Source organism: Ambystoma mexicanum, chromosome 6p, assembly GCF_040938575.1.
Source record: "Ambystoma mexicanum isolate Mex_15411 chromosome 6p, UKY_AmexF1_1, whole genome shotgun sequence".
In the NCBI taxonomy this organism is placed as follows: domain Eukaryota; kingdom Metazoa; phylum Chordata; class Amphibia; order Caudata; family Ambystomatidae; genus Ambystoma; species Ambystoma mexicanum.
The window spans coordinates 868,246,940-868,274,929 of record NC_090935.1 but is presented as its reverse complement, the minus strand read 5'-3'; the positions used below and the strand labels follow the sequence as shown (position 1 = coordinate 868,274,929).

The 27,990-nt window shown below is 45.8% G+C and overlaps 1 protein-coding gene across 1 annotated transcript in view; it reads right to left on the bottom strand.

Annotated features, from left to right (window-relative positions):
- MAN2A1 (mannosidase alpha class 2A member 1) overlaps positions 1-27,990 on the bottom strand; it is a 1,346,034-nt gene that overhangs the window by 782,117 nt on the left and 535,927 nt on the right. The window contains exons 6-7 of the mRNA XM_069625484.1: positions 20,852-21,025; positions 19,863-20,049 (exon numbers count right to left, since the gene is read on the bottom strand). Coding sequence (XP_069481585.1) covers positions 19,863-20,049; positions 20,852-21,025 — 361 coding nt within the window. The remainder of the gene's footprint in view (positions 1-19,862; positions 20,050-20,851; positions 21,026-27,990) is intronic.

Genomic DNA, 27,990 nt, shown 5'->3' with positions numbered 1-27,990 from the left:
TACGAAGGATTTCTCCAGACTACATTTCAATATCGGGTTGAATCATATTTGTCATGTTATCGAATGCAGATCATTAAAATCTGATCCTCAAAGTACCAGTTTACTGCAACTTCTTGAGAGATATTGAATGGAATATTTATGACTGGAAACTAGCTTCTATAGCCAATGATCAACTGTGTGCTAAAATTACTAATAAGAATTTTACCTATTCTTCTTACACTTCTGTGACAGACCATATAGCATACCGCCTCACTGACTGTTCTTCTCCCTCAGCTATGCAATATCTAAAGTTGTTTATACCCTTTGGGGGCCTAACCAAGACCAAGGTATCTTCATTTTGACACTAAATCATTTTACATTAATAGGAAAAGAGCCTAAGGCTCTATTAACAAACTCTTTCAGGCTATCAGTTGTAAAACCAAATACAAAGGAAGAGCGGTTTCTGCTACCTAGGTAGTTACTAACCTTAGCTACAAGCTGATGTGCATCTATCAAAATAAGGTAAACCTCAGACCCAGTTTCCCATTGAAATATATTGAGAATGATGTAAAAAGTACCTAGATAGTCTTCTTTAAAATAAATTAATGCAATGGGCTGTCAGGGGAAGGTGTCAGACCTAATTATAAACTAAAATAACCAATTTGAAAATTCCACATCACATTTATTTGGGTACACCTGTGCCAAGTAAACCTGAAAAAAACAATTTAGATGTACAAAAGCTTATTAACATAATGAACATCTCACATTTCTGCTGAATCGAATCCCGTGGTTAGTGTATAAATGAAAAGAGCATTAATAAAGCAAGCATAGAGCATGAGATCAGTCGTCTAACGCAAAGTCCCACCACCACAAAACAAAAGAGGTGATGGCTGGAAGGTTTAGAATTCATCTTAACCTCTGGCATAGCTCTGGGCAACCCTCCATTTGTCATCTTGACAAGGAATTACAGAAAGGGTAAAGATCATAAGGAAACCAGTCTTTGTCCCACCCCAAAAGGGAAAATCAATCCTGAACCGCTTGGTCGCATTCCCTGCACGAGACAAGCAGCACCCCATACATGTTTTGGCCTCATTGGGCATCATCAGTGAGGTGTAGATTGGGTATCATAAACCGGCAGCATCAGGACCAACGTCTGGGCATAAACCCTTCTGCAAATATAGCAATCCACACTGCACTGCATCACGATTGTGAATATAATTTTAGGTTTTACTGTGCTGCAATGGTCACACACACACACATTGATTGGTTGTTGGCAGTTTTATTATTTTAGAAATAGATAGGAGAAGAGTAGGATGCCAAGGTATCCACTCAACGACTTTATTGCCAATATTGGGAACTGTATATTGTTTGACTATATGATTAGTAATGCTCATATCAGCTTCATAAGAGATTATACACAAATGCTAATGCTCATATATTAGCCCTACACAAGAATATACTGTTACGCTCACCTGGTATCCACAGGGCGCCACCCAGCCGGGTTACTCGCTGGTATGCTTCTCAGCTTTGCCCTGATGTGGTCTGCGGGGAAGGTTCTGCCTGAAAATACAGGAGGACTGTGTTCAAGACTGACCGACCGGGGAAAGTATCCTCCCTCCACCCCCGTATGATTTCAGTCCCTCTGGCGTCCTCTCCTCACCTTGTGGTAGAATTAGGCGTGCTCTCTGTCCTGCCTTCTTTGCAGGTGCGCGTTGTCTTTCATGGGCGAGTGCGGTCCAGTTACTTCACTGACGCCGGCCCGTTTGATATTGTTCAGGTAGGTCTTATTGCTGTTCTTTAGTTTTGTTGCTATCCTGCATGCCTTTCTTTGTTTAAAATGTCTTTCTTCTCCCTTACGTATGCGGAGCTGCAGCGCGGCGAACTGGCTTGGTTGAGCCCCGCTGGTAAACGATGGCGCATTAAGAGCGCTATAATGCGGTAAGTAAGCGCTATGCGTAGCGCTGCAAAGTCTTGCCTTTGCTAACCTGTGTTTTCCTTCCTTGTAGGTCGCGGTGTTCTTTAGCGCAAGTGGAATGTCCGGAGTGGTGCCAGCCGAGAGGCGACCAGCCAGGTAAGCCTTTTGAGCAGTTCGTAATTTGTAAATGTCTCTACTGCTTTCTTTAATGTTGCTTCCATCTTCCTCTTTCAGGTCGTTCTGTCCGGGAGGCGTGCAGATTCGAGGAAGCTGTTCTCAGTAGCTGCGAGTATTTAAAGATGAAGACTACAGGTAAGATGCTGCTGCTAATGTTCCTTTTGTCTCCTTGCAGGTTCTGCTTCTATGAGGTTCGAGGGAATAGCTGGACACGGTGAGCGTCAGGTTGCAAGCTGCAAAGTAATGTGAAGCGTGTTGTCTTGCTCGGGTGTGGTTTAAATAGCCCCAACAAAATAGTCCAGGTAAAGTAGTCCCTAGGCTACCACACCCAAAACACTAGACCGCATAGCTTGGTTCTTAGCAACCAAGCTATGTGGATGCCTCCATGTTGGCTGACAATACAATAAAGTAGTTCCCAAGCACATTGTTTTTCATGGTGTATGAGCCTGGCGCCAGGACTGGCCCCATGAGGGCTTTTGAAGAGGATGCCAGGCTCTAGAGGCCAGTGTCCTGACTCCACCTGCCAATGGGTTTGCCAGAGGGGGTTTTGGGCGAGGGTCATGACATATACACAATGCTAAACAAGAGTGAACATTCTTTATGTGTTTCTATTTCCTAAGTAAACAAGACACTATATTTCAAGTGCAAATACTTGTTGGTGTATCAATAAAACTGTGTAAAGTGCACAATAACCTGTCATGTTTATCATACATTCAAGGGTAATAAGCCTTGGTTCCTATATACTCAAGAGGTGGACCACAACAAAATCTCTGTCCAATAGTAATCCTGTCTGGTTCTCAGGGGTAGAAGTTTCTATTGTGATAAGTGCAGAGATCCAACTCTCTGCAAATGAGTGCTTTGGGTAGAACGAAATTCTCTGTTGCAAAATCTGCCACAAGCCAAGGTGGACATTTAGTCTGACTTTGGGGTAGAGGTTAGGCTCCTCATGCAGGCAGGTATTCTAGAAATGACAACCTGTATGCTCTCCTCATATGACTGTTGGCAGTCCGACACATCTGCTGCACGCTCTCCGTGAATTACCACTATTTCCTCTCCAATCTATAAAGTTTTGTCAAGCGTTCTCCAGGAATTACTCCAGTGGATCTGAAACTACAGTGTGCTCTAGCACTTTGAAGCGTCTGTGTGCTAGATGGAATTACCAATAAAATATCTCAGACCAAATAACCAGAGAGACTCAAAGCAGATGGTAAAATACTGCTTTAATCGGGGGCATGGCTAGCCGAGGACCAATTAGCATGATCTCTCAGTGAGCTCCTGCGACCGCGCCTTTCTGAGTCCAGATACCCCCTCGCACAAGGTCATCACACACACCGAGGGATGATTTGAGCATCGTTAAGTAGGGGGAACAATCCCTGCCGAGGAAGAAGCGATTGAGAGCCACCTGACAAATAAGGGTTACATACAAAAGTAGTGGGAGCCTATCCAAGATGGCCGACGGAAGGGCGCCGATGCATCTTAGTGAATGTAATCTCTAGGAGGAGCACCGGGGACGGTCGTTACAACCCTGGTAAGCCCAGCAACTTGAACGTTTAGCGTGACCATTGAAAATAAGAGGTGCTGGAGGGGAGAAGCGCTGCCTACACGTGGGCACAAGAAGGGGAGGCGAGCACACGCAGGCAGAGTGAGATACGGCGGTATGCATGACCCCACTGTAGGGACGGAGAAACCCGACCGGAGGAAAGGCACCACGGCTAGGGAGTCGAAGGAATTAACAGGAGCACACATTCGAATATATACAGTGACCGGAGCGGATGATTGTGTGAGAAAATGTAGCGAGCAGCCCACATAATGGAGCAAATAGCTGAATGTACCATCTCACACAGCCACGTGGCCCAATACATTCTGCAAGCATCAGGCTCTGTATCTAGAGAAAAGCTAAAGACAGTGGAGGGGGAGAAGTTTGGGCAAACAATCAGCCTCTTGGTGCAAGCAAAGGAAGCAAGGCAAAAGGAATGATCCAATCACCCCAGAAGAAACATGAGCTTGCACCCAATGTTATGTTAAGACAGTCTTATGGACCCTGTACTACAATCCTAACGTGAAATACACAGCATACACAGTGATTGGCAGCAAAATAACTCTTGTGAGCAGCACAGAAGTGAAGGCAAGTCTCAGGAATAGCGCTGACAGGCTCTGGTGTAGTCGGAGGGCCCCCCCACTAGTAACCCATTTGGTGGTGGAAGAAACGAGGAAGAGAGGAAGCTTGAACCAGTGGTGGAGCTCCTGGTGAGGGAGGACGGAAGCTATCAAAAGAGGTAAAAGGGGCAAGAACGTTGTAGACAGAATGGCAAAGAATGCAAATATACTGAAAGGCCCCCTCTCAGGTGACATCAAAACCATGATGCAGAGTCAGGACCCTGCAAGGAAACAACTGCAGACTGCTGCACAAATACACTCTCTAGTAAGCTCCAACATGGTCCCAGAAACCGAAGACCCTCCCACGAGATGCTCGGACCTGCAGGAAATGCTGGCGGAGATGAAGAAAGAAAAGACTGTGCCATTAGCCTCACTAAATCAATCACAGAGCTAAACAAGCAAGTATCAGCAATCGAAAAGAGGGTGCAAGAGACGGAGACGACACTATGCAAGCAAGGATATGAGCAAAGGGGAACTGGCTAAGCGAATGGACGCAGTGGAACAGCAAATGGAATGGGTAGTGGCCGGACAAGAAGACAGTGAACATAGATCACAAAGAAACAATATTAGACTTGGAGTCATACCAACGGTGTTCCTGGAATCTGAGCTGCAGGATTATGTCCAAGTATTATTTCAACAGGTTTTAGGCGACACAGAAGGTGAACCAATAATGCTGGACAGAACGCATAGGATATACAATGCCTACAACAAAAGAACAATCTGATTCTGGAAGCAATCACAAGAGTGCATGTTTTTTAGAGTGTTCCTCTCGCAGCTTTCATTATCTGTTCTTTCAGAGTCAATCCGGTTCCAGGACTCGCGTATCACGTTTCATCAGGGCATGGCACAGGCTACACTGTGGGACGAAAGAGGCTCCGGGTGGTGGCAAGCTGGCTACATGAGAAAGGAATCCGATATAGATGGACTTTTACTTGCGGACTCCGATTTGAATACCACGACAAGGGATACAATGTTGCAAAGGAAGAGAAGATGGCAGACTTGATGTGTAAAGGCGATACTTCACGCCCAACAGATCCCTCAGCGGTGAGAGACCCAGACCAACGTCCAGATCATACAACTAAGAAAGAAGAATGGCGACAGGGGCGCCCTTATCCAAAAGGGAGGGGAAGAGGCCTAAAAACAAGAATGATACCTGAAGGAGTCCCAAAGGTGGGATGGCAAATATACACATGCAAGATAGATTTTTTCTATTTTGGTGGGAGCAGCAGAAATGTAATGAATCTGGAGGGAGGGGGGGGTATGGTAAGAGGCAAACACATGCAAGAGAGGGGCTCATATTTGAACATTGCAGACATAAACATAGTAACCCTGAATGCCCAGGGCTTAAACTCACTTCTGAAACGATGCTCCAATCTAAAACGATTAAGAGATCTACAAGCATAGGTGGTATTCCTACAGGAGACACACCTATTACCTATGCACGAAAAAAGGATGACACAATGGGTGTTCCCCAATCAATACTTTGCAACAAGTGAGACCCAAACTATGGAGGTGGCAATCTTACTGGGAGACTCACTGACATTCAAGAAACAGTTCTGTAATAGAGATCCAGAAGGGAGATAGTTGGTTCTCAAGGGCACATTGGGAGCGCACACATTTACTTTGATAGCATTGTATGTCCCAAATGAGCAGGACGTCTTTCTGAATACAGTGCTACAGAAAATAGGCAGCTGGTGCGAGGGCCAGGAAATAATCGGAGGGGACTTCAATTGCGTTATGGACCACAATCTGGATAAGACGCTTCTCCCTACCAGCAATGATCATAGAAATCGACAAGCACTGGGAACATTCTTTCACGATCTTGATTTAATAGAAACCTGGCGACTCTTCCATTATACTGCAAGGGGCTACATACACCATTCAGCGGTACATAAGGGTTACTCGAGAATAGATATGGTCCTAATTTCAGCTACATTGATCCCTCATGTAATATCCATAAATATCGGAGTAAAATACCTCACAGATCATGCCCCGGTGATCGTACAAATTGAGACACCTAGATAAAAAAGTGGGCAAGAAGCAATGGAGATTTAACAGACTAATCCTAAAGGATATCGCTCTTAGAGCTCATATTGAAAAGGTGATCAAGAATTATTTCACAGAAAATGATACCGGAGAGGTAGATTGGCTGGTGGTATGGGACGCAGGGAAAGCAGCGATGAGGGGAGAATTTATTTCACTGGCAGTGTCTTATGTCAAAGGGAGAGAGGTAGTTTGAATGGAACTGGAAAGGGAGATTCAAACAGCAGGAACGCAGCATAAAACCAAACAATCGCAGAGTTTGATATGAGCCCTGCAAACATTGAGGGCGTACTTAGAGGCACATATGGCAGAGCGTTCTGCGCAGGCCTTGTTGAATACCAATCAAACCTACTATAAGCAGGGGGGCAAGGCTAATCGATTGTTAGCAGCTAAACTGCAGAAAGATAAAACCCGTAACCTTATTACAGGCCTGCAAGATGAAGGGGGCAACCTACATGTAGTGGAGGAGGATAAAGTGAAGATCATGGAAAGTTTCCACACAACCCTGTTAAAACAACCTATATTGGGAATGTGGGTTTGGCGCGCTTGACCAGAGAGAAAAGGGAGAGCGCTTAGATAGGCCCATCACGGTGGAAGAGGTTAATGAAGCCATAACTACCCTGCCGGCTAACAAAACACCAGGACCGGACGGGTTTGGTAACAGATATTATAAAATCTTTAGAACACAACTATTGACTCCCATGACACGTTTATTCAATAGGGTTAGAGAGGAAGGCACAGTTACGGAGGACATGCGTAAATTTACCACTATTAATCCCCAACCCAGGGAAAGAAAACTGAATGCGCTAATTACTGCCCAATTTCCTTCTTGAACAGCAACGCTAAAATATAGGCAAAGATTTTGGCAGTGAGACTAGCAAAAGTATTACCGGTGACAATACATGAAGACCAGGCAGGGTTTATAATGGGGAAGCACACACAAGACAATAATGAGGGCTATAGATATAATAGATCTAAGCACGAGAACGGAGCAGAAATTCTCTATTGCAGCATTAAATGCAAGACCGGCATTTGATAGTTTAGATTGGGGGTTCTGCAACAAGTATTAGAAAAATGTGGGCGTGGACCTGCATTCAGACGAATGGTACTGGCCAATTTCCAACTGGCGTCAACAAGATTCTTGGTGAACGGGCAATTCATGGAACAGGTTAAGATCCAGAGGGGACAGGGATGCCCTCTCACCTTCAATTTTCGCCATGGCTATGGGACCATTCACAGCTATGATTAAGCAAGATCATGAAATCTTGGGAATAGAAAGTAAAGGAAGGACGCATAAAATAGCCCTATTGTCAGGATGCCTACCCCCGGGGAACCAGACCAGGTCCAGCAACCCCGGAAGCAGGCATCACGTTATTTTGAGCAAGCCCAAAAACCCCTGCTAGGGGCTGTTTGGGTGCGGTCCTGGCGCCTATGGCGCCAGGCTCATAGGGAGAGTCAGTCCTGGCACCATAGGCGCCAGGCTCAGAGTAGAACTTACCTGATGCAGACCATACTGCAGAGCTCCAAGCCAAATGAGGCTTGGAAGGGACTATTTTACCTAGGGACTATTTTTTACTCTGGTGGGGCTGGGGAGGAATACTTACCTGTGACTACTTTGGGGGCTATTTAAACCACGCCCGAAGAGCAGCACACGCTTCGCGTTATTCTGCATCCAGCAGTTTAACGCTCACCGTGTCTGCAAGCCTGCATCCAGTCTTCTGCCAAAAGAGAAAAGGTTAGAATAAGAGCAAAACCTTCGATCCTTACCTGAATTCCGGATCCACCGCGCCTTCGAGCTCGAAGAAAGAAGCATTTTACGCGTGCCGCCTCGCCTGCTGCAGCGCTGCACTGAACTCAATGGGCTTCGCAGCATCCTCACGATCCACCGCATCCTTCTGCACGTCCCCGCCGCACTCTGTCACCTAAGGGGAATACAGGAACAGCAAAGGTGAGCTAAGGGAATAAACAGAGGCAATAGTAACTACCCCCATAGACTTACCCGATTACCGCCGGGGTACTATTCCTCTTCACGGGTCGGCGCAGTCTCCATTGCATCCTCGCCGTACCCCAGCCCCTAAGGGGAACAAAAGGACAACAAGGTGAGACAAAGGGACAAACAAGGGGAACTCTTCTCACCGCAATAGACTTACCTAATTTTATCACCGGAGGCATTATTCCCCGAACTTCATATTTTCTCTCCACACCTGAATAAGGGAGCAAGCAATAGGTTACATTCTGGCCTTATTTTATTTAACTGTGTAGGATAAGCCAAATCCTTACCTGAACTTCGTCAGCTACCACGAGGAACTCTTTGCTGGGGTCAAGCTGCAAACTGCAAGGAATCGGTCAAGAGTGAAAGTCAGACATGTGAACTCTTACCAACTACATACCTTTCGGAGTCAATATTGTTCTGGAACTCTCCAATTCCTTTGAGCCAGTGAAGCAACTGGTTATCAACGCGCCCCTGCGCTCAATGCAGGATGGAGAGCTCATCTTTTCAAAGCATCAGGTGAGACATCAAAGGTGATCTGTGGGGAGCGGGGGGATTTACGCTCAACTCCACGGGTGGTTAATTCCCTTTCTCCATTTGCAGAAGAATATTCCTAAGGGCCAAGCAAACGAAGCTAGGTGGGCCAGTCCAGTCCATCATCCCGGCCCTACGCGTCACATTGGTGGAGACCGCAGCTGTCCAGTTCAGATCGACGCCTCTGTGGGAGCCAGGTGAGCGTAACACCTATCTGCGGACGATAACGTACTATTCTTGAGAGACACAAAACGGGCTGAGCCAAGAGTGATGACCAGATTACGGGAATTTGCAGAGGTATCAGGGAGTGAACTATCAATTTTAATAAGTCCAAGACTCTCAGCATAACTGATACAGTGAAATCCGCAAGTTGAGCAAGGGTCACCCGTTGATCTGGGAAGACAAAGATATAGAATATTTAGGGATGAAGCTAACAAGAAGATATACCGAATTATACAAGGCAAATATCCTGCCTCTTTGGAAATGGCTAATATAAGATCTGCATAGATGGGACATACAGGAGCCTTCATGATTCGCTAGAATAGCAGCAGTTAAAATGACAGTCATACCCAGATTGTTATATGTAACCAGTTCTCTCCCCATAAATATACCTGCCAGGATGATTAAAACTCTGCAAAAGGAGATAATTTCCTTTATTTGGCATAAAAGGAAACCTCGGATTCAGAGATCGGTCCTCCTACGTCCAATTTGGACGGGAGGACCAGGAGCCCCAGACGTGAAGAGGTATATCCTAGCCGCCCAACTTGCACCCATGTTACAATGGTCGAACCCTGAAATACACAAGGGCTGGAGTAAAATTGAGCAAGAGGTCACCTCTATCACTCTGAATGCGCTATAATCATTGCGTACCAGGAATGAAGTGGCGGGAGGCCAGCTATTAGAGGCAACACCATCTTCGCTCCAAAAATTAGACCTGGCATTGAAATGGGGTACAATAGCCCCAGGACTGGTACCACACAGCCCAATGTGCTATAATGCAGACTTCTCCCCTGGAATGAATGTAGCCTATTGGCAAAGATGGGCAGGGCGGGACAGATTGAATTTAAAAGACTTCTATCATGATGGCAATCCTTTGCTCTTCAAGGAATGTAAGCAGAAGTTCTACATAGGGGAGGGAGAGGGATACAAATACATTCATATCAGACACTGGAACTAAGCATGCTAGAGGGGACTTCGGCAAAAGGGATCTCGAGAATATACAGGTTGCTAGACAGAACGCAACATACAGACCTACCATACATGACCAGATGGGGTAAGGATCTGGGGGTTATCATCACAGAAGAGGAATGGGGACAAATCTGGGGTAGAGCCCAAAAGTCGTCTAAATGCACGACTATGAAATAATCGGCATATCAAATTTGTCACAAATGGTACCTGACCCCCCCCCCCGACCCCCCGAGGCTACATGCGATTAATAAGGATCATCCTCCTTTATGTTGGAGGCAATGCGTGGAAACAGGAACCTTTGGTCACATGTGGTGGACATGCCCCAAAGCCGAAATATATTGGAAGGAAATTTTAGCTCATATCAAAAAGATTAAAGGGGCACAATTACATTAGTGATACTTTTGGGGGCAGAGGTGGAAGGGATCTACGTAGCAAGTGGGGTTAATGCAGCACTCATCGCACACCTATTGACAGCGGCCCGTATGACCCTGACCCAGAACTGGAAATCAATAGAGGGACCTGTAGTAGCATGTTGGTGGGTACAAATCTGGGGCGTATTCACAATGGAGAAGGTGTGTGCTCTAAAAACTGGGACATAGCAGAAATTCTTGAAGACTTGGCTCCCTTTTCATGAATATGTCAGGGTAAAAAACACTATTTCCATAAGACGCAACTGCTTGAAAACATGAGTGTAATATGAGTAAGTGATGGAAACACAGCATACAACGCCGGCAAAGGAACATATGTTTGCCAGACAGAAAATGGTTTCTGAGCCATATTTGTTATGTTAAGGGGGGTGCAGGAGGGGGAGAGGGGTTGCGTTTCTGCTTTCTTTTTGTGTTTGAAAACTGGTGATAAGATTGTTGGATTTACTGCTTTTGTTTATTATTAATAACACAAAGTGCAGCAAAGATGGACAATCCTAAGGCGGACCTTGAAGTCAGGTCTTGAAATCGAAATTTATGTCACAAGGAACTCAAACAAATACTTTTATGGCAATTAATGTGTTGTACTGAATTACATAAATAAAGATTTTAAAAAATAAATACTGCTTTAATCACAAAGAAGTAAAGCAGCGCGAATAAACACTTATCAAATCGATTTATGCAAGATCACAATGTGTTTTCAATTATACTCAGTTTATATAATGCTAGATGTGTCATTTATGACGTCATCCTACGTGGCAAACTGTAAAACCTATTGAGAGGTTGGATTGGATTAGGGGATCATGTCTGCATATAGATAATATGCATGTTTAATCTTCATTGGCTGTCTCTTATCTGTGAGACACACCCTGAGCTACTTTTATACACATGGTGTAATATACTCGTCATAGCAGAGAACATGGCAGCGGAATAATACTTTGCAACATTGTATGTAAAAGTGCATGGCAGGCTTTTCCGATTGGATGGTAACTCAAATCCAACACTGGACATTCGGATCGCTAGAAACACGTACATAGAAACTAAACCAAGGTGCTTGGAGATAGGTTAACTCTGCCCTTGTTTTCCCAATTATTCTACCCTCTCTCATCAATAGGCCTCATGCCGGTGTCTTCCGTTTCAAAGCTGACCATGCCAGTCTGCACTGTGTCGGACATTTGAGGGAGTTTAGGCACCCCATTAGCTTAGCTTCAGACTTCATGAATAGCCCTTGTTTGTGAGCTCTTAGTAACGTGTTACAAGACCATGAATTTGTCTATATCGGCAGTGCATTTACCAACATTTAATTCAATTATGCTGGGTGCAGTTGCTCCTCTTGGCCTTTAGAGGCCCTTTTAATTGTCCAATATTTGGCATCCATACACGTTTTTGTTCCTCCTAATCTTTGGGAAATATGTCCTCGCACACGGTCTGCTTGTTAGACTCCCTTTGTGCCTTTCCTCCATCTCTCGAAATAGCATCCTTGGTTCCAAGCCAATGTTCTCTATTTTGCAAGGGAAAAAACTTCATTTTTCCACTTTAAGAGTCTGGGCTCGTATTTTGAGGTTGCTGGTTTGATTGACATACACAGTCATCAATCTTCTTCTAATGGTCGTCCTAAACATTTAATACATACCTCTCATAAGCAAGCTTCCATGTATTCTTTCTACTGTGCGTTTCAGCGTATTTACAGTTATTGACCAGTGAGTTAATTCATTCTTTTTTCTGTGTTCGTGAGTACTGCATCATGGAGTATATTTTTCTCTTAGTGCTTCAGTTACATCATCGTTCTTAAGTATTTGCAAATCGTTTCAGCATATGTTCCTATATCTTCTTTATGACATTCTTTCACGGTCGACAGACTCTGTTTTAACGCACATTCATTCTGTTCCTGAAAGCATTTCAACAGCTCAGCAAAGTACACCCTTCTTGGTAACTTTCCTCCACTATGTCAGCTTGCAGGTACACTCTGAAGGGTTGTCTGAGTGCATATTGTGTCTCATACTAAACGTGGTACAGGAATATTCCAAGGATTCAGGCATGGGTTCCCCATCATGGCTCTTCGTCTCTCCTCCAAATATGATAATGGCAAGGGGGCGGGAGTAGGGAGAAGTGGGGTTTCTCCTGCTCTACAACAGCACTGTTCTTATGCATTAAATCAAGTATTGTCAGTCAGCCCTCACCGCCAAAATATGCAGGGGTTGGTGGGGTGGGTAAGGGTAATAAAAAAGAAGGGAGTAAAAGGGGGGCCTGGGGTCTCCCCCCGCATATGTAGGCGAGGAAATGGATTAAAAGATTTTTTTTTTTAATTCGATTAATTCCTATTCGATGAATTCAACTCAATGAAATCACATAGAACCATCTAATGTACAGTCAAGAAAGTTCAAGCTAACCAAACTCCTCCAAAATATACAAAATCTCCTCTAAAACATAAGTTGTTGGCCTACCCTGTAAGCATCTACTCCTACCGTCGAACAAAACACAAAGAGAAATAAATTGCACGTGATTTGGTGCTTCTATAATGCTCCCAAACCTTCCAGAGCACACAAACATGCCAGTGGAATCAGCGACTGATTGGCCCGCCATGCAGAACACGGTCCACCTACACCTGTGGTATGCATTAAGGCCCCATTATTGGCTGCCAGAGAGACTTGCAGGACCCTATGGGAACGCTGAATACAGAGGTGCACATTCAGTTCGAGCCACAGGCAAGGCTGGGTGGAGGTGTGCAAACCTGAGTGCCAGGCTCATATCTGTTACTGGTCTATTTATACCATTGATGACCAATTTCTGCCGATAAATCCTTCACTGCATTCATCAGGTCTTAAGGGCAAAATGTGGTGATCCGCAATGGAATTTAAAAAAATGTGGTATCCTTTAATGGTCCCAATCTGGAGCCCCAGATTTGCCAAATGTAACAAAAAAGAAAAGAGTCCACGTCCTTTTCCCTGTACCAGCTACTGAATGTGTTCCAACAGCAGCAGTACGAGGATTTAGTTGCTGGCCTTCTAGGCGAAAGCAAAATCTCCATTACGTCATCCGGTAGGTCCCTATTCTTATTTCTCAACCTCTCAGAAACCATGCGGGAAGGTTGAGTGTCTTGACCCCTGGATGGAGAACCCAACCCTCCTCTCGCTAGACAAGGTCCTCTCTTTGTGGAAGACTTTTTGGAGGGCAGAAGGACATGTCCAGAAATTTCGGGTACCACGTCCTCCTGGCCCAATCGAAGCAATTAGGATCATGGATTTCCCGAACTTTCTCAACCTCCTGATCATGTGAAGAATGACGGGGCTGGAGGAAACACGTACAGGAGTGGAACTCCCAGTCCACTATGAGCATGTCCCCTAGAGCTCCTCTTTGGGGAATTCCACGGAGCAGAAAAGTTTGCACTTCCGGTTGACACTGGTTGCAAATAGATCTACTTGAGGGGTTGCCAAAAGGGTGAAGATCTCTTAAAGGACTTCCTCAGCTAGTTCCCACTCGTGGCAAACTATGCTCTGCCTGCTCAGAGCGCCCGCAGAGGTGTTCTCCTCCAACAGGAGGACTGCCAACAGGGAGATTCCTTCTTGTATTGCCCAGAACCAGAGCTGCATTGCTTCTCTGCACAATGGTAGTGACCCTACACCACCTCTCTTGTTTATTTATTTATTTATTCACATTTGTTGAGCGCGCAGCAGACCGGAGGCATCGTGGCGCTTGTTACAGTGATTCTTAGACTTAGTTACATACAGATTGGTGCCCGTGGTTACATTGGCCATACATTGTACTTTAATGACATACATGTTTTGATCATCTAGATCAAAATGGTAAATTAGTTGAAGAGGACAGTTTTGAGATGTTTGCGGAAGGAGAGGAGAGATGTTTCGCCTCTGAGGTGGGTGGGCAGCGCGTTCCACAGCTTAGGTGCGAGGTATGGGAAGCCTATACCTCCAGCCCTGGCTCTATTGATGCGTGGAATGGTAAGTAGGTTGGTGTAGGTAGATCTGATAGGCCTGAGAGGATTGAGATCTGTGCAGTGTGGTAGAGGTAGTACAAGGCCACTGTGTTGTCCGCCTTCATCAGGACCATCTTTCTCGGTACAGAGAGCAGAAAGTCCTTCAGCACTAGCCCGACTGCCCTCAGCACAAAAAAGTTTGTGCAGTTTGGAGATGCCAACGACAGCTTACCGTCAGATGTTTGGCATGGGCTCTCTCCCAACCCACATCTGCAGGAGGTGTTGAGCCTTCACCTCAGGTAGCGAGGCTTTTCCCAAGGATGCATCCAGGACTGCTCTGATGAATTGGAGCCTTTGCAAAGGTATCATGTGGGACTGCGTATAATTGAGGAAGAAGCCAAGTCGGTGGAGAGAATGGCAGGTTATGCTGAGATGTTCCAGGGCCTGTTCGGGAGAATGACCCCTGATCAGCCAATCGTCCAGGTCGGAGTAGACTTGTATCCGCCTTCTCCTGAGACTCGCTGCCACGACCGCCATTAACTTGGTGAAAACCCTAGGGGTGATGCAGAGGTCAGCCCGAATGGCAGAATAAAAAACTGATAGTGAGACCCGCCAATGACGAACCTGAGGTACTTTCTGTGCTTTAGATGAATAGACACATGAAAGTAAGCATCTTCAAGGTCCAATGACACTATCCAATCCTGAAGCTGCACGGCCTGAAGGATCACAGAAAGGATAACCCATCTTGAATGTATCCTTCCTGAGGAACTTGTTTAAGCATCTCAAGTCTAAGATGGGTCTCAATCCTCCGTCCTTCTTGGGGATTAGAAAAAAGAGAGAGAGTACCACCCTTTCTTCCTCTCCGTCACATGTACTGGTTCTATAGCACCTTTCTCTAGCAGGCTCAAAATTTCCTACAAAAGTAATTTATCTGGAACTATGAATGAGTGGCTCCCCTGTGGATGATCCAGAGGCCTTTTTAGAAAGGGGGGCAGTAACCCTGGGCTACTGTTTCCCACACATCTGTACAAACTAATACCCCACCATTTTTGCAGATGCTGTGAGAGTGTCTCCCACCGGGGTCTTGTGGGTTAAGGCCTCAGAGAGGTTTTGAGGCAGCAGAAGCAGCAGCTGATATTAAGGTAGCCATTGCTTGGGCAGACTTGGAACTCCTCCCTCATCCACCACAAAGGAATCTTCTTTGCCCCCTTTGACGGACCAGTCCTCTAAATCTTCCAACGGAGGAGTAGAAGCAAAAGGACCTACCCTTCAAAGATGATCCAGTGGGGTAAGATGCCTTTGGCTGTCTGATAGCAGCACCAAGGAATTTGGCTGCCGCCTTTGAGGTCTGCAGCTTCTCTAGGCTTCCCTCAGTCTTGCTGCCAAACAGCCAAGAGCCATCAAAGGGCATGTTCAGGAGCAATGAAAACTCCAGACTTCCTCAACCATTCATGATTGAAGAGACTCACACATGGCCTCCTTTTCGTCTCTTACAATATTCACAAATCTGTCTTTTTTCCCCTTCGGGAATATGCTCAGCTGCCATGTTTATACAGTCCCGCAGGGTGGAGGTAAATTTGGCAAAAGCGCAAGGGGCATTTGCAGATTTAAAAGCCATGGCTCCCAGCAGAAAACACTTTGCTAGCCCAAGCATTAAAGTGCTTACTATCCCTGTCTGGCAGAATGGTTGGATAAGTCGCTTGTTTAGAAGTAGATATTGCTGCCTGAACCACCAAGCTCCTGTGGCGCAGGATGTTTTGGCAAATATTCAGGATCAGCACTGGGGTGTCTGTACTTTTTGGTGAGGTTTTTATTCACTGTTGGAATACATTCGGGAGCCTACCAGTTTGCCTTTACCCTTTTTGTAGGGCAATATGGAAAGGAAGTACAGGATCCTTCTGAGGACATTTATCCAATATATCTGTCAAGTCATCTTGTTCGAATGGGGGTGTGGGTCTGCCCCATCCTACAGAATCACCTTAGCAGGGATCAAAATTAAGATTCGATAAGCAGGAGCTCAAAGCAGCACACAAGTATGCAGCTTTAGCCAGTGAGCAGGAGCTACCACTGGGGAGCCAGAAGCTAGTACATTGTGTTCCGCAAATCAAGCTTTCGCATTAAACACTTTGCCCATTATTTATTATGCTTTAAATGTCATACAAAAGTGTCCAATACTCATTTATAGATGATCCCAAACGCACAAATTTATTGTCACATACTTGGATTGATGCGGCATCAGGTGGCTGGAGGAGCCAAACGTAGCACCTTGTAGCTGTCAGTTCTCAAGCTAATCAGGCACTGCTAGGCTAAATGCAGGAGCTAAATAGCTTCCAGCTCCCCTCAATTTCAAACTCTGCCTTAGTCATAAGAGACATCAGCGTGGTCTGCCGGGGCAGGCTTGCCAAATTCAAGCTCAGGTGAAGTGTTGATGCCACTTGCAGATTGAAGATTTTCGTACAAGTCCTTTATCCTGGACTCCTCAGAGACAAAGGCCTCTGGGACATTAGGTGTACCAAATTTTTATTCAAAGGGAAAAGTTCCTGGGTCTGAAGGCTCATGTTCTTCATAAATAGAAGGCAAGGATTTGAAAAAATCCTCAAGGTTTGTATGATTTTTAAACTTCATTAGAGGGTAATGAAGATTTCATTGGGAACCGCTTCAATAGCTTTTGACACCAGTTGTGTTGATGGTTTTCACACTGATGACATCAATGATTTTGACACAAATGGCATCAATGTCCTCTACGACTGGCATTGACTGAGCCCTTGAGGGGCTCGAACCCTGACTGGATAGAGTCTTCGACGACTTTCCGTTGAGTCAAGACCTTGATGGTTCTTGTGGGGTTTCTGGCTTACGTCCGGGGCTCAAGGGCATGCAGGATTTTGCCTTAGCCCTTTTCTTGTCCATTTCTTAACAGGTGTGACAGTAGCATAGATTTTAGCCTTCTCTTTCAAGGGGCCTTCTCGAAGATTTTTAACACTTCCTGCCTGAATGACTCCCACTCAGCAGGAGTTTGGCGGTTTGGTTGGGCATGTAATACTCTTTCCAGGAGCTTTATCGGATGAGAAGGTGGAAGGTGATCTATGTCGCCTTTTCTTGATCATCTTCTTCGATGAAGATGAAGAGTGGTGAGATGCACTCTTGGATCTAGATTTTTTCCTTTGAAGAGATCTTGACTCTTGGATGAGCGTTTGAGTCGTCGCAGGGGATTTAGTAGGGGACTAACCCAAAACCTATTTCCCTTTTTGCTCTTTCAAAGCCTTACCATTCAGACTGACAGGACTCACAGTCTGCCGTACAATGTTGCATGCCCAGGCCCCACAGACATATTCAATGAGAATCCATGAGAGACATTAGTGGCGCAATTGTGACATTTTTTTGCACCCGGCCTTTGGGGTCGATGGTGTTGAAGACAAGGCCATTGTTATTCGAATATGTCACAGTTTTCACTGAAACTGAAGCGCGCCGTGATTTCTCGAAGCGCCAGCTATCACGGAAGAACAGAACTTAAGCCAACGGGCGCTGTGCGTGCTATACTTACCAGTGATGATGTCGACTGAGGCCCTTGAGGGATATTGAGACGACCGCCTCGACGCACAGTGCCCTCTACTGAAAAAAGAAATTCAGAAGCAGCTGGAGAGGATATCGATCTAAATACGCGAGAGGACACAACCATTCGAAATTTACATTTCTTCTGGCTGGGTTTGGTTATCCCTATGCTGTCCGATTTTGCTGCACAGAGACAAACAATGGTGTTCCTGTTAGGTCAGACTTTTTCCTGAAGTGGAGTCACATGTTGCCACTTCACATGGTCCATTTTACAAAGCTTTTTATATGCATTCTATGTAGAAACATGAATGCATCTCTCTTGAATAAAGTTTGACTAGACATAGCCTTGTTGATTGGATACTTATTGCATCTTAGACGATTACATCATACATTTGTTATGCAGTGAGTAGGCCTGTAGGGTACCGGGTAATAAAATCGTGGTAAAAATGTCACTGGTAAAAAAAATTACCGCAAAAATGCTGTGGTTTGACCCAGCAAAGGTGTACCCCATTATACCATTTAAGGGGAGCAGGGGCTGAAGGGGGTTCCCCCACCCACCTTAAATGGTATAATGGGTTTGGGGATTGGGGGGTATCCCCCGCATCCTTTACATGATTGTGGCGCAAAACACCACAGCATTTTTGCCGCAATATTTTGTAATCACAGCCATTTTTGCCGCGATTGTAAGACATGGAACCGCCTGTAGGTCGCCAGCTGTTTTCTTTAGATGTTACTCTACTGAAAAATATCTTACTGGGAATGTTAAACGGGAAAAGAAATAAGAGTGGCTAGTTTTGGAGTGGCATCTGTGGATGTTAATATGCTCTTATTCTGCACTAATTCACCACCGTATTAGTTTCAGAGCATCTAGGCTTGTACATTGAGTGTGACCACAGACTTAGCATGCCAGAGGAAAGAAAATGAGCAAGGGAAGATAAGAGGATGGGAAAGATGGAGGTAGATGCAACATGGAGTTTGGGAGGGATGCAGCAGGGGAAGACTGTTTTGTGGTTCTGGGGCTCAGGTTGTGAAAAATATGTAGTAAGAGGACACAGGGATCTCCTTAAATACACATCTCTCTGACAGAGTCAAGCTTAAGCTGCTCCGATGTCCCTCGGTCAGATTTCAAGATTTTCATAACCAGTATGCATCCGAAACGAATTCGCAAAATTAATAATATTTTGATATCCATAAGAAAGTTAAAAGCACTTGGCTGATTGTTTGCCAAGTTCTCTAAAAGACAACTCACTGGACAGCCTTTAGAAATTCCTCCAGAAGGAGCAATAAGGAAAATGGCCAAGCTGGAGAAATACGGGATAGGAAAAGGAGTCACCTCCCGGAAAAGAGAACGAGGATGGTATGGTGGAAAAGTAGAAGGCGGAGATGCAGGTGCATATGTCGACCACCACGGGTTGACCAATATGCAATTGCTCATAAATAGCAGGCGTCGAGCAGTTGAAGGGGCGAGTAGTTGTGCTTGACCAAAAGACCAAACTTTTTTAATTTGACAGAATGGAGTATGGATTTCACAAAAAGGCCTGCTGTAGAGCTAAAGCATATTTTTATTTGCCTAAAAAAATCCCCCCGCTGAGAATGACTTTTTAATGTTTCTTCCAACCTTAAACTATATGGAGTAAAATACGCTCACTGAAAAAATCTTATCTGAGGCCCTGTGTGCAGGTCTTGATTAAAGAAAATGTCGGGCACGTTGAGGGCAGAGGCAGCCCACAAGTGCTGTGAAAGGCTCTCACATGAACTGCTCACTGCAACAAAGAATCTAAAGATTGAGGTCTGCGAATGGGACAGCAGGGAATTGACGGGTCCAGTCAGCGTCCTACGTCTTAGCAGATCTTCAAAGGTGCTTTTACGAAGGTAAGTTCATTGCACAAGGAATCCATAACAAGTACGATGCTGGAAAAATATTCATATGCATTTAGCAATTTTTCTAAAATGTATAGCATGAGCAATACCTACCTATGTTGAACATTTCCGGGATGGATTTCTTCAGGAGGTACTCTCCAAGGACAACTGACTCTGCCACCTGGAAGACGTTTAAAATCAAACTGGCAGCAGATCTTTGGATCGGGACCACATGTATGCGGAACATCATAGCTATAAAAAGGCATCATGTGGCAGAACATGTCTGTGCTGGATCCAGAATCTGGGGAAAGAAACAATGACAAAAATATTAATGAACACGTAACGTACAGGAGTACACCAAGCTGTCTAACCTACATTTCTGGTTTTAACACGTCTAGTTCGTCTCACGTGATTTTTCCTTCGCATTGTGGTGCTTGCATTCTGCACTTATAAATGGAAATGGAAAAATACCATGTCCTAACAAGCAAAGAATAATGCAAGGACTGGGTGAGGTAGTCGTGCCGTCAGGCACAGCTTGGCAGCTCAGTCAGCATTCTTCCTGCCGATATGATGCAACCTTTGCTCTATACTTGTTTAAGCATTACATTGGTGAAAAAAAACTAAAGCGGTTTGCCATTTACTTTGGTACTTTGGTTATAGGAAATTGACATATGATTGCCAAAACAGCTTTTTATTAACCCACTCTGCTTTGAAGGTCATAAACACCACATGAAGCATAGCTCTGTAATGCTAAAACATACAATTAAACAGTTGTAGTGATGTAAAAAACAAAAAAAAGCATGTCTTTTATGATGAATCTTGATAAACCCATGGGATGAGTATATTATATTGGAATGCAGCAATCTCAAAGATATTATATTACAATACTGTCAGATGCCAAGACAGATTGATATTACTGTACCATAAGGGACAAAAAAAAAAAGAGCCCAAGAAAAGTATGCTTATTGGTCCTCCATAAATGCTACATTTGCTCTATTGTCAGCTTTAGTACTCTTTTTGCAGGTCGTTCTATCTAATGTACCACCATTGGGCTTGTTGAAAAACAAGTCTTCTAGGAGACGAGACAAGGCATATGAACATACCCCAGTTCTGCCGCCAAAAGAACTCCAAGGCCTTCTGTGTTGAAAGGTATTTCTTCACGGAATAATGCACCCTCTGGATGAGCATGTTGGACAACCCAGAACGCTTCAGTAGATAAGCCATGGTAGGTGAGTGCCCGAAGGGATCAACCGCCCACCCAGACTTGGGCTTCACTCCTGCAAAAGATCAGAAAAGGACCAACAGGATTATCATCCACACAACCCATTTCACTTAAAACACAAGGACAAAACAACATGGCAAGCAAACTATGCTTGTTAAAGACAGAACTGTTGGCATGTAACAAGATTTATTTATTTTATATGTGAGCAAGTGCAGCATACTAGACATCTAATACTTCGGCATTTAGTGCCTAGGAGGGCAGATTGATAACTGGAAACTAAAAGCATGTACTGTTTGAGGAGCAGCAGAACACGTTTCTGCACACATATGCCTCAACCTTCATGGATAAGCAAAAGAATCGGTAATGTCCCAAAAAACAAATGAGAAAACGAGGGAAAAAAATGTTTGTTGAATATTTGCAGGATTTTTGCAAATTTTTATAAAAGAAATGGATGGGGTACATTAAGGTAGGTGGATGTAGAGGGAGTACATGTTTTAAAAAGAAAGTAAAAAAAAACATTTTCAGCCTTGTTATTTTTTTCTCTGTTTTTTCACATAGATCCAAAGAATCTTAGCAAAATTCAGACTGCACGATTAGGGTATTTGTCAGATAACATTGAGATGCGATAGGACAGTGAGGCAGTAATAAAATAGTGGCTCTTGTATAATGCCTTGCAAAAACTACTGGACACATCAATGTGTGATTAAAAAAGTCTGGCTTTGGCAATGGGGTGTAGCTCCCATTGAAAGTTCTATATACAAAATTACTTCCTTTACACTGTAGTTACTATGAGGAAGGGTGCCGTTATTTTACGACAGTGGCCATTAGTTGAATGTTTGGTGTGTGCACAGAAAATGTGAATTCAAAGCATGCAGACGGTACAGCTGTAAAGGTCTGTAATCTCTCTCTGAAGTTCAGAACTGTAGAAAAGAGCAGATGGAGATTTCATTCTAAGGCAATCGGTTGAGATAGGGTGTTCAGTTGGTTTAACTGACTGGCTTCTCTTCACGAAATCCTGTTAAATACTACAATGTAGATCCAGCTTTATGGATTGCGATGAGTTTCTATAATTCCAGACCTGTAATTATAGCTTTTGAGAGAAGTTGCTATTATGTGATGAGGATAGCAAGCACAAGATAAATGAGCATAATCAGTTTATGCAATGCATGGAATGTGGAAAAGAGCAGATGTGGCAGATAGACTGTATGAAGAAGTTGGTCTAGAGAGTTTGTGAGTGTCATAATTTATTTAAGAAAGTCCTATTAAATTATTTCAGTGTGGGCCAACCTTTTCACAAGTGGTCTGTGTTAAGTGGCGGGTCGGAAGATGACATTATATGAAAAGGCCTAGCTTTCCATATTGCGAAAAGGATCACCAAGCCTATTTTGATGAATCAGAGGTGATTTACCAAGAACCCTGCCGGGGGACCCTTCTCAAGTGGCTATGAAAAGGCACTTTCCTGATCCTGACCCTGGGGGTGGTGTTCTGCAGGAGGAACACATGAGGGGGGATTTGGGTCAGGAACATCGTGAGAACCCCCTAAATAACTTTCCTAGAGACCCCACAGTTTTAATGGCCTACTGTAAAATTGAGGCCTTTGATACAAAAAAGAAGCAGAATATTGGGGACTTTAACTCCCACAATGCCAGAAGTATTGCGACAAGGAAGAGCGACTCAGAGGCACGAAACTGCAGTGTGCAGCTAAATGAACATAATGACCCACACCTCAGCGTGACCTTTAGGTATTTAAGACTCCCTCAGGCGCAGGACCCGCTCCGGTGGAGGCCATTAGAACTAGTGGGTGGAGCAGCAGTAGGAGTTTTGAGCATCAGTTGCATTATCAGGGAACTGAAGATGCCGAAGTCACAGCTATAGTGGAAGCGGAGATCGGTCCTGAGAGGGTCTTCAGAGAGCAAATTGAACTGCAGGTGTCACATAGCGGGAATTGGAAAACTGACAAGCCGTCCCGTAAGAGAGGGACTCTTCACTGTACATAGCTCTCAACCATTTGTCTCGCAAAGGCGGGTGAAATCACCCGATTTTGTTTCTGGCGGGTGAGACGCCCATTGGAATGACTGGGCGTGCAGGAGGCTTGGCACGTGAGTTAGCCCTTTGCAAGGCGGGTGACACCCGCCAAAAGCGGGTGAGTTGAGAGCTATGACTGTATGCCTAGTTCTGGTGGCTGGCGAGCCCCGGAGTGCAGCAGGAGCAAGGCAGACTCCTTGACCAAGAGGTGCAGGAATGCAATCAAGGCTGGCAGGAGTTCAGAAGTCCACAGGAGAAGCAGAGGCAGCGGTTAAAGAGAATGTGTATGGCGAGACCGGTGAGATGGCCTATATTAGGAAACTCAAGAACGCTCCGTAGTCGACCGCTGACCGCTAGTAATAATTTTGAATACCAAACTAATGAAAGGTTAAATTGGGCGATATACTCACTTTCAAGTAAAGCAAGATTACAGTAATTACTGCCAACACGAAAAGGGGCCAATATTGCAGCAAGATAAAATCCTGCATTGCATTGCCAAAGTAAAGAGGGTGCAACATTAAAGACCAATAACAACCATTGCCAAAGTAAGAGGGGGCAATACTTTGCTAAAAATGTAGCCCATATCTTTATATATAAAACTGAATGTATGTGTGTATGTGTGAATGTTTGTACAGCTATAAAAATCCACACCGTTCCAACACACTGCTACCAGATTTTGCATAGATTCCTCATTTGTCTGGGGCAAGATTGTAGACTATGTTTGGATGCAAAACATTCACTACGTAGATACCCTCATTTACTGATGCTCACCCCGATTCACTACAGTGGGTATGAGAAGGAGGAAACATTTGGAAAAGTGTCTGAAGCAAAATGTTCGATGTGTTGGTTATTCCTTTGAAATGTATTAATACTGTATATAGTTTGAAAGAGTTCATGAAAGCATTTTTAAAGAATATCACTCCACTCCAAATATGGGAAATGGCAAGATTACAGTTTACTTAAGTCAATTCACGAGATGAGAGCACAGTCAATCCTTCTTGGACATTTTCTCAAATGTGCTGAAGCCATTAAGTGACTAACATGCAGCACAAAAAAACAAACATCACTTGGAAAAGCTCCACCTGATGCAAAGTGAAAATCAATATCAAGAGCTTCTGAAACACAACAAACAACAGCATGACTTGCCGACCAGAGGACAAGAACAGCTTTCTCCAGAACAAATGAGCTGCCAGAGCAAACTGAAGCAAGACTTGCTGACATGTGGACATGAGCAACATCCTCCTAGGCACATGAGACACCACTCGAGCAGGACACGGGCAACGCAGATATGCCATCTAGTTGGCAATATAATAAGAGAACGTTATTGCAGCGGAATTGTAACCATTGTTCCCAGAATGAGGAAGAGGAAATAGATAAGCGACCCACCAACACGCATTGCCTAAGCCAAAGAAAGGCAAGTGTGATAAAGAGACATGGTCAGCAGTTGTTTGATGTGAAAGTGAGAGATAGAGTGGTAGGAGAGAAACCTTCCTTGAAGAGGTATCAAGAGAGAGAGAACAACCTGCATTGCCTGGGGGAAATAAATCAGTGGAATGACTAGCATCAATGTGTATTGTGACTTCATAGAAGGAATTGTGAACCTTAATAGTTGTTGAAAGTAAGACTTTTCTGAAGGTTGTCAAGCAAACCACACAATACTGTAGTAGTGTTAGGAGGTTTTTTCTTCCTGGCAAGGGCGTATACCAGGATAGGGAACATTAGTAGTAGTCCTCCCAGGTTTGTGGACCAGGAAGAAGACACTGAAGAACTGCATTGTGGTTGAAGGTTGTGGAGGACAGAAAGTGGCAAGGCCACTAATGTGCTTGATGAATAATCGTAAAAGCCACCCTGACGAAGGTATTGTTGTGAATCAAGATGAATTGTTGAATTGCTCATGTTCCCGGCGTATTTTCCGTCGAGCGCCATTTGCGTTAACGCCACAATGTTTGGCGGAAACAACGCCGGATCATGAGTCGACATTCACATGGCCTTGGCGGTAACGCAGATAGCATCCGGTGGGAAAAGTGGCAGCGAACCCATAAATGCAGCACTTATTGCGCTACTGCTGAGCTACAGTGAAACGCGCCGCCGCTGGAACGAAAATAAAGCAGTGGCCATCTTGGAAATCTCAATCTGCTGTAAATGTCAGCCCCTGTAAGCCATCCACTCTTCCAAAGCCTGTAAAATGTCCCAGGAACGCACCAGGGGTAAGTCTGCCCTGGACAGGGTCCGAAAACCCATGTTCACAGATGAGGAGCTTGCTGTACTTGTGGCGCAGGTGATAGGCCACCAAGAAGAGCTATATGGGCCACAACAGCGCAAGACGAGTGCACAGAGGCGAGCACGGATCTAGAGACAAGTGAGCCAGAAGGGGTCAGCAGTGGGCTGTGTGCCCAGGGACGGGGAGGATTGCCGGAAGCGGCTGAACGACTTGCAGCTCCGTGTCTGTGGTCTCCTGGCCCAGCACAGGAGTGAGAACATGGCCACTGGAGGAGGGCCAACACCACCACCACCAGACTTGACACCTTGGGAGGAGCAGATGACCACCCTGATAGACAGTCGGTGGAGCGCAGACAGGCACCGGTGCCCAGGAGGCTGCAGGTGAGAACCCCCCACTTTGAAAATGCATAATCTTGTTAGGCCCACCCCTCCAATCCCAGCGTGAATGTATGTGAGCAATGTGTGTGATACACCGCAACCACCCATTAGTGCTCCCTTGTACCACCGTACTCTAGCGCCCCCTGGTACCATGACCAAGTACCTACAATGTAAGCCCCAAGAGAAACAGAAACCATGGCCATGCCACAACTTGATGTGTGCGTGCATATCAAAGCCCACCCTGCCTCACGTAGAGCCACATGGGAGCTGTGCATTCACAACAGACATCTGAAGATGTTACAGCAACATGTCCGAGCAGTGTCCCTCCCCTGTAGGACGTTCCAGCAATCACAAGATGGGGAATGACAAATATGCAAAGGCCAAGCATGATAAAAACTGTGCCCTACCACACTGTAAGACATGAACTGCATGATACAAATGTAAGCTGCCCTCAACTCATACAACACCCTATGTTCCCTACAGCCACGTAGCGATCATTGCAGGGCAACGTTGATGCGGAAGCAGAATCCACATCCAGCCATATGCCCAGACGGACATCAACCAGCAATACCACCCCGCAAAGGGACCAGCATGAGAAGGCAAGATGCAGGACACATTCCACGTCACCCCACCGGAGCCCAGTCGGACCGGCTCAATGTCAAAAAAGGCGGCAGGGAGACCACCATGGGGCGCAGAAGGCAATGGCCGCCTGAAGCTCTGCTCTCTGCCTCGAGGGGATAAGGGAGATGAATTAGAGCAAATGCGATACAGAATCAACAAAAAATACCTTTACTGATAAGAGGAAACTTGATCAAGGAAGATTCTGCCACTACAACAAGCAGAAAGGAGCTGGAAAGCGAGTGCACAGAGGGCGGCCCATCCCCCTACGAGGGAAGGGACTTCGAATCTGCGGTGGACAGGAGAGTTAAGCCAGCAAACCATTAGACGAGTGCCCGCAACAGCAGTGACACCCAGGATCCCTTCAGCAGACCTAAATCACACCGCAGGTGAGGCTAAGCAGTCAGAAAACGGCAGTCGGCTGGGCGGGGACGTGGTATCCCCAGGGACGCGCTGCAGTCCCGGAGCATTGAAGGTTGAGCAGCGAGGCCCGGGCGGGGGAGAGGTGGCACCCTGCGTGAACAAGAGTTAAAGTGATCTGCGAGCCTGCAGGCTGGCCCACCGCCAGTGGGCAACCGGTGAAGGACACGACCCGCCAGCTCAACAGAAGGGCTGTGGAACAATGACCGGCTGAGAGCCACCGCAGGGGTGGTAAGTGCGCGCCGGGGCTCCCCGACGGCTTCCTCCCCAGCCGAGCCATGGAGATGAGACCAAGGCACTTGTTTGACTGATGTGAGGCACAGCTGCCAGTCCAGGGCCCCCCTTTTTGGATTCAAACCCTCGGGAGAGGGCTGCCACCGGTGGGCAAAAGGCAAAAGGGGCGCGGCACCAGCCATACGGAGAGACAAGGAGAAATGTCCGACAGACGGCCACCACAGGGGCCGTTATTGCACAACGCGACCCTAGGACAACCTCCCCTTCATCCGACCTGTACAGGGGACACTTGGGCACCACAGAGACGGACCTGTGATTAATCTGCCAGCGAGGGCCCCCCGTGGCGGATCCAAACATCGGCTCAAGCTAATCAGAGCGTCAGCAACAACCCACGGCGAGAAAATCGCTCTGAGCCCAACATGAAAGAGGGGCTCAGAGTGCAAGAGCAGCAGCATATACAGAGCTAACCCACGGAAGGAACATATAGAAAAGAGAAGCCTTGCGGCAGTGCAGGGTCCAGAGGACCCTGATGTCAGAGTGCACCCCTCAATAATAACAGGAGGGGAGGTGCTGGTCGCTGCAGGCGACCGAAATAAGCAGTAAGCAGCACGGTCCGAGGATAACCATGCAGCAAGCGAGTTTGAGCATTAAAGGAGGACAGGTGAGCTACAGAATCCCAGGTCAATCCGCCTGTATAGACGACAGGCCCAAAAAGGAAGAGAAGCACAGGTGTCCTAACCAGCAGGGGGAAAACAGGAGGTGGGGGGCAAGCGAGGAGGCGACAAAAGAGAGTGCACACCTCATAGCACCCCAGAGAGGGAGGGGGGGAGAAGGCCAACAGTATCTCCACGTAAGGTGCTCTACCCTGAATGAATGTTAGGACATCCTCTGAAGAGTCACCTCAAAAGCGGGTCCAACAAGAGGCAGCGCACAGTTGACAGGCCCAGAACGCACCCAGAGCCAGGAACAACGAGGGATCACAGTTCAGCCTCAGCAGGGGGGCCAGCATAGGCGGCTAAAGGGACAACCCCATCAGTAGGACAGCGCAGGCTAAACACGCGCACAGAGGAAACCATTGACAGGCTGCAGCAGTATAGAAGATCAGCAAAAAGTGATCTGCAGATC